The 7,456-nt window shown below is 47.2% G+C and overlaps 1 protein-coding gene across 2 annotated transcripts in view; it reads right to left on the reverse strand.

The window, feature by feature from the left end:
* Positions 1 to 6,864, reverse strand: part of LOC109922076 (vascular endothelial growth factor A-like) — a 29,490-nt gene extending 22,626 nt beyond the window's left edge. For both annotated transcript variants that reach the window (XM_048618384.1, XM_020522103.2), the window contains exons 1-2: positions 6,607 to 6,864; positions 5,727 to 5,908 (exon numbers count right to left, since the gene is read on the reverse strand). In XM_048618384.1, the coding sequence (XP_048474341.1) occupies positions 5,727 to 5,792 (66 nt within the window). In that variant the 5' untranslated portion in view covers positions 5,793 to 5,908; positions 6,607 to 6,864. The remainder of the gene's footprint in view (positions 1 to 5,726; positions 5,909 to 6,606) is intronic.
* Between the last annotated feature and the right edge of the window lie 592 nt (positions 6,865 to 7,456).

Raw genomic sequence — 7,456 nt, forward strand, 5'->3', positions numbered from 1 at the left:
TCACATTGGAGTCCTGGAGTGGGACTTGCACTCTTAACTGTCTGACTCATAGCCGAGTGTGCTGTAGGGTATTTGACCAAACAGGGCATCACTGGATAGCCTGATCCTGTCCTCAATATCCTTAGTGCACAGAGTCTCTGGAGAGACCTAGGGGGTTCTTTGAAACTTACGGCACATGTAGACATGGTTAAGAAGGTGCTTAGTACACTTGCCTTCATTGCTCAGACCTTTTGAGTTTAAGAGTTGGGATATTACGTTGTGGTTGTACAGGACGTCGGTGAGGCCTCGTCTGGAGCACGGTACCCAGTTCTGGTCACCCTGTTATAGGAAGGATATTATTAAACTGGAGAGGGTTCAGAAAAGATGTACCAGGACGTTGCTGGGAATGGAGCGTTTGAGTTTTTGAGGAGAGACTGGGACTTCGTTTCCATGGAATTAGGAGGTTGAGAGCTGATCTTATAAAGGTTTATAAAATCATGAGAGATGTAGGTAAGGTGAATGGCAGGTGTCTTTTCCCTAGGGTGGGGAATTTCAAGACTAGGGGGCATACTTTTAAGGTGGGAGGAGAAAGATTTAAAAAAAAAGACATGGGACAGCTCTTCTTTTAAAAAAAAGATGGGAAGTGGTTCGTGTGTGGAATGAACTGCTAGGGAAAGTGGTGGGTGCTGGTGCAGTTACAATGTTTAAGACATTTGGATAAGTACTTGAATAGGAAAGATTTGGAGGCACATGAACCAGGAGCAGGCAGGTGGGACAAGTTTAGTTGGGATTATGGTCAGCACGGACTGTTTGGACTGAAGGGTCTGTTTCCATGCTGTACGACTCTAGGACTCTGAGACTTTGTTGGATTCCACTCAGAATCAGAAACTCCAAATGCTTTCTCTTGCCAGGTGTAATGCAAAGCACCAGTTGAGATTACCCATATTCTTTACGGATGTCCTTTTTTTTTGGAAGAAGTAATCTTTCATGGGATCTAGATAGTGCTGACGAATCCACCATTTCTTGCCCGTCCCTAACTGCCCTTGAACAGAGTTCAGAGTTCAACCACATTGCTGCAGGTCTGGAGTCACGTGGACAAGACTGGGTAAGGGCAGCAGTTTATTGTGAGGTTCAATGTCAGTCTTAGCCTGCAGAATGTTTGGAGACACCTTACCATGCTAAAAGGCACTACATAAATGCAAGGTTTTGTCAGATGCCGGCGTGAGGTCAGGTTCGCACATTAGTTGTACGAAACCATGCTGAGAGACAGTGTCACCCTCTCGTGTTAAAGTAGAGTTAGAGACTTCAAGATTTCAGAATGTTACAGTGAGCTTTACTCCGAAGCTCAACAGGAGCTACAGTGGATTGCTGCGTCATACACTCTGCTTTGTAACATTACCCTTCATCGCATGAGCTGATGAAACTGACCACTGTATTTGTCATCCCCTAGATTCCAAGTCAGGCTATTCTTCTGCGTGGGATGCATGATGTTCAGCAACATCAGTCAGACCCCTGAATTTCAAAACTGTGTCCTCTAGTTCTAGATTCTCCCACTATTCAAGACATCACTTCAGCAGCTACCCTGTGAATTAAATCATCTCGGGATGTTTCAATAAAGTCACCTTTCATTCTTCTGAGCTCCAAAAGGTAGAAGTCCAAATTTTCTTCTAAGAAAACACCTTCACTTCTTCTCTGAATCACTTTGAATGTAATCATGTTCTTTCTTAAAGTGACCAACATTGTATACATCTCCAGAACTGTGGGGGGGTCACAGTCTAAGGATACCACATAGGACTGAGATGAGGAGAAATGTCTTCACCCAGAGAGTGGGGAGCCTGTGGAATTCTCTGTCACAGAAAACATTTGAGGCCAAAACATTGAATGTTTTCAAGAAGGAGTGGGATATGATCTTAGGGCTAAAGGGATCACAAGGTGTGGGGAGAAAGTGGGAACAGGGGATTGAGTTGGATGATCAGCGGTGATCATATTGAATGGGGGAGCAGACTCGAAGGGCCGAATCATAGAATCCCTACCAGTGTGGAAGCAGGCCATTCAGCTCGTTGAGTCCACACCAACCCTCCAAAAAGCATCCCTCCCAGACCCACCCCATTCCTGCAACCTGCATCTCCCATGGCTAACCCACCTAGTCTGCACACGGATGGACACTATGGGGCAATTTAGCATCACCAATCCACCCTAACCTGCACATATCTTTGGACCAAGAGGGAAAACCGGAGCACCCGGACATGGGGAGAACATCCATGTGGAGTTTGCACACTTGCCCGAGGGTGGAATCAAACCCAGGTCCCTGGCGCCATGAGGCAGCAGTGCTAACCACTGAGCCACTGTGTTTGCTCTTGTTTCTGTGTTTGTGTTCTTTATGTTTCTATGTCCAACCTCATATTCCAGTCTCCTTGAAATAAACAACCTTCCATTTGGCTTCCCGTTTACTTGCTGTACCTGTGAACGAACTTTTTAGGATTCACGTACCAGTGAAGCAGTGACAAAACCGTGAATCATCTGTACCCCAAAAAAAAACCAACGTTCTGCAATTTCTTTGCCTCATTATATGGATCGCTTAGGTTTGTGTGTGGCAGCAAGCTTCTGCAAGTGGAAGCCAGTTGGCACGCATGAAACCTCCCAGCAGCCACGAGGCTCAGAGGGAACATTGCCTGAAATGATAGCCATCAGAAAACCTTAGTATGACAACACACTAGTTACAGCTAAACCCAGTCTGCATCTTATAATTGGCACCATTGCGATTGTGGCACTGGCCTCACAGTCTAGTGTAACATTCCAAACGTTTCAGGCAAAATCCCACCAGAAACCCCAAATTTAAAAATTCAGCGAATTAAACTAATCTGAAACTTTAGGAACAGGCCGCTCCTTAAATAATGAGACACCAAAACAGCTGTCCATCGAGTTCATCTCTAAGTAAAACTCAATTGAGAATCCAATTTGACAGAATGCCAAAGGCTCACACCTCTCTGTTTGGAGGGATTCCTCCTCATCCCAGCGCTAAAAGTGCAACCCCTTATCCAGAGACTGTACCCAATATTCTAGATTCCCCGAATAGGAGAAACAACCCATCAGGATCCTGTGGAATCTTGTATATTTCAATGAGAGCACATCTGTGAACCTCATCTCGGTAACAGCAACCATGAAACTACCATCGATAATCATTAAAAAACCCCCATCTGGTTCACCAATGTGGGAATGAAATCTGCTGTCCTTACCTGGTCTGGCCTGGCCTACATGTGGCTCCAAACTCATAGCAATGTGGTCAACTCTTAACTGTCTCAGCAAGACACAAAGTAGTCATCTATTAATGGGGAAATTACTGATAGAATCAAAGAATCCCTACAGTGTGGAAGCAGGCAATTCAGCCCATTGAATCCATACTGACCCTCTCAAAAGGGTGTGAATCTGTGGAATTCACTACCTCAGAGGGTAGCAGATGCTGGGACATAGACAAATTTCTAATTAGCAATGAGTTAAAGGGTTATGGAGAATGGGGCAGGAAAGAAGTGGAGGCCTAGATGAGATCAGCCACGATCACAATAAATGGCAGAGCAGGCTGGAAGGGCTGAATGGCATACTACTCCCGCTCCTAGTCCTTATGATAGGCAGAGAAGAATGCTCTCCATTGTAGGGAAGATGATTTGCCGATGCTGGGATCATATTTTATATATAGTCACAAATAAAGGTAGCAGAGGAAGAGCGGTACATTGGCTCAGTAGTTAGCCTCACAGCATGAAGGGCCTGGGTTCAATTCCACCCTCAGGCGATTGTCTGTGTGGAGTTTGCACATTCGCCCCGTGTCTGCATGGGTTTCCTCTGGGTGCTCTGCTTTCATCCCAAAGATGTGCAGGTTAGGGTGGATCAGCCATGCTAAATTGCCCCATAGTGTCCAGGGACACGCAGGGTAGGTGGATTAGCCATGGGAAATGGAGGGTTAGGGTAGGGGGGTGTGTTTTGGAGGGATGCTCTTTGAAGAGCCGAATGGCCTGCTTCCACACTATAGGGTTCTATGATTCTCTGAAGAAATCTCTTTGCCTAGAGAGTAGTTAGAATATACAAACTAAGAAATAAGAGTAGACCATACAATCCTGAGTGCCATTCAATATAATTGCAGCTTATCGTCAGCCTCAACCCTATCCATTGCAAAAGCTGGACAACATTCAGTCTTCAGCTGAAAGAATCTAAGAGAGGCTAACGCTCACCCCAATGACTTTCAATGGCATTTCCATCACTGGGTCCCCCAATATCAACATCCTGCAAATTATTGACCAGAAACTCAACTGGACTATAAATACTGCAGCTGGTCACTTGTGGTGTAGTGGTAGTGTCCCTACCTGACTCCCCAAACCATCAGATGACCACCATCTCCAAGGCACAAGTCATGAATGTCATGGAATACTCCCCACTTGCCTGGATGGGTGCAACTCCAACAACACTGAAGAAGCTGGACACCATCCAGGACAAAGCAGCCTGATTGATTGGCACCATATCTAACAACGTTCACTCCCTCCACCACTGATGCTCAGATGCAGCACTACGTACTATCTACAAGATATATTTTTTTCAATTCATTCACAGGATGAGGCCAGCATTTATTGCCCACAAAGCAGTCAAGAGTCTGGAGTCACATGTAGGCCAGACCAGGTAAGGATAACAGTTTCCTTCCTTAAAAAGGACATTAGTGAACCAGGTGGGTTTTTCCAACAATTGGCAACAGATTCACTGTCATCATTAGACTCTAAATTCCAGATTTCTATTGAATTCAGATTCCACCTTCTGCAGGATTCAACCCAGGTCCCCAGAATATTACCCGAGCCTCTGGGTTAATAGTCCAGTGAGAATACCTCTAGGCCATTGTACTGCCGACGCAACGCAACAACTGATCAAGATGCCAGCACCTTTCAGAGACATGACCTCGGCCATCTAGAAGGAGAAGGCCTGCAGATACATGGAAACACCACTCCCCGAGAGTTCCCCACCATCCTGACTTGGAAATATAATGCTTTCCTTCATAACCGCTGGATCAAAATCCTTTCTGAACGACATTGTGGGTCTGCCTACAGTGGTTGACTCTGAACCACTTTCTCCGGGGCAACAATTCACATTCTGTTGAATGAATGATTGTACTTCTTAGAAAAATTATCTTCCTGCTCACTTCCCATACTCATTTCTGACACCAAGCATCTGTATCCCTCAGCCTTAAATGTACATGAAGGTGTAAGTATGGAGGGAGGAACTTGATAGGGAGACACGTAGCAATAGGAGGACAGGTTGATAGAGATTCGAGACAGTGTGAAGGGACACAGCATGGAGCAGTTGGGCTGAATGGCCAGCGTCTGAGCTGTATTGTGCATTGTGGTGTTCACTTATAATAACTAGGTCTAACGGATTATGAAATAAGTGGCTCCATCAGTGACAACATCGATAGACGAATGAGTCAGGAATGAGTCAGAGACTGGGGTGGTTTTTTTTTGGTCTGAGAGTCGAGGTCCACATTTACCACGGACCCATTGAAATTCAGAAAAGTCTGGTCAGAAATCTCTAGGGAGAAAAGAACACTTAATAGTTGTGGTGTGACCCCTGGTCAGGAACACAGAACTTTGACCTTTCTCTTCCAGATTCACAGGGTTTCCGCTCTCTGCGCTTACCCCCCTCCTTTAAATATGGTTTAAGAGTCATTAATCTGACTGTATAATCCCCCTCCACATCTCCACACAGTACAGTACCTGACAGATGGGTAAGGACAGCAGCAAAGCAGCTACTGGATAGAGCAAAACGCTGGTCCAACACATTACTACACGCCTCCAGTGCCTCACATCGACAGGGAATGTGCTGTCCCAATACAGGGGAGGTGGGGAACAAGGCAACAATTCGGGGGGGTGGGGGGGAAGCCCCCTAAGACGAGGTCCTGGGAACGAAACCAAACATTGATTTCAGAGAGTGTGTGAGGATACACAAGTAAGGGGAGATTCAGAGAGAAAGAGAAAAAGAAAAACGCACAAAGAATGGGTGGGGAAAAAGAGAGAGAGAGAGAGAGACAGGGAAAGAAACAGGAACAGAGAGAGACAAGGGGCACAGAGAGGGTGGTGGTGGTTGGAGAGATAGGGGCACAGAGAGGCTGGTGGGGGCTGGAGAGATAGGGGCACAGAGAGGGTGGGGTGGAGAGATAGGGGCACAGAGAGCATGACCACAAGAGAGACAGGGAAAAGAGTGAGAGACAGACACAGGGCAAAGAAGGGAGGGGGGAGAGAGACAGACAGACACACACACACACAGGCAAAAAGAGAGGATAGAGGTACAGACAAAGGGTCAGAGAAAAGGAAGGAAGACAGAGGCGTGGATGCAAACAGAATGAGAGAGACAGAGACAGAGAAGGGGAAAGAAACAGACACGAATGGTGAGACAGGGAGAGATTCAGAGATATTTAGAAAGATGAGGCAGACAGATTCAGCCGGCGATAAACAGGGAAAAGAGACTCCTGATTTAGTTATCGACAAACCGGCATGCACATTGACATCTGTCTGCAATGTTATGCAAAGCGAGAGAGAGTTAGAGCCGGCACCAGAGTGAATGAGAGAGAGAGAGCCGAGTAAGTAAGTGACTAACCTGGGCACACAGGACTCTGTAAATCCTCAGCTCAGGCTCGCTCTCTCTCACTCTCCCTGCGCTTCCTCTCAAACTTTTACACATTACAGCCAAGTCCTAGGCGCGCCCCCGAGTCACGGGATCCTCGGCTCGTCCCCGATCCCCTGTGTGAAGGTGGAGCTCAGAAATCCCCAGAGATTCCGGATTTAAAATCCCAGTTTCATGTCAAAACAAAGCGACTATGTGTGGAGAGTGGGAGCTCAGGGCTGGGTCCACGGTACAGACGGGCCAGGTTGAGAGGGGATGGGCTGAACTGCCGGGGGTGTGTCTACATCAGAAAGTGTCAATTCATTTCACGAGAGGGTAAATAACTACTTTAACCATCCGGACTCCTGATAGCCCGATCCTGTCCTGGGGTTGGGGAACAGATTCCCTTCCTCACCCCCCACCCATTTCACAGGAGGCCGTTCGTTCCATCGAGCTTGTACCGGCTTCTTGAATGAGCACCATTCATTACCCAGTGCCATCTTCCCCTCTCCACTGGGCTCCCTATCCACTAAACCATGCTTAGTTTCTGACCTCCCCCTTCCCCATGCGAATCCCCACCTCCCCAGTGCTGCATTCACCCCTCAAACCTGCCTTCTCCTTCATTCAACCCCTTTCCCCCACTGATTGCCCCTCCGACCTCCCTACCTCTCCAGTAAATCTCCTCTCCCTCCAACTGAAGCCCATTCCTCCCCCTAAACTCCCTCTCCCCTCCCCCAATGAAGTTCCTCTCTTTCCCCCTGAACCCCCTTCCCCACTAAACTCTCTCTCACTGAACTCCCTCTCCCCCACTGGACCCACCATCCCCCTTCCCCACTGACCCCCC

Source organism: Rhincodon typus, chromosome 39, assembly GCF_021869965.1.
Source record: "Rhincodon typus isolate 14 chromosome 39, sRhiTyp1.1, whole genome shotgun sequence".
Classification (NCBI taxonomy): Eukaryota; Metazoa; Chordata; class Chondrichthyes; order Orectolobiformes; family Rhincodontidae; genus Rhincodon; species Rhincodon typus.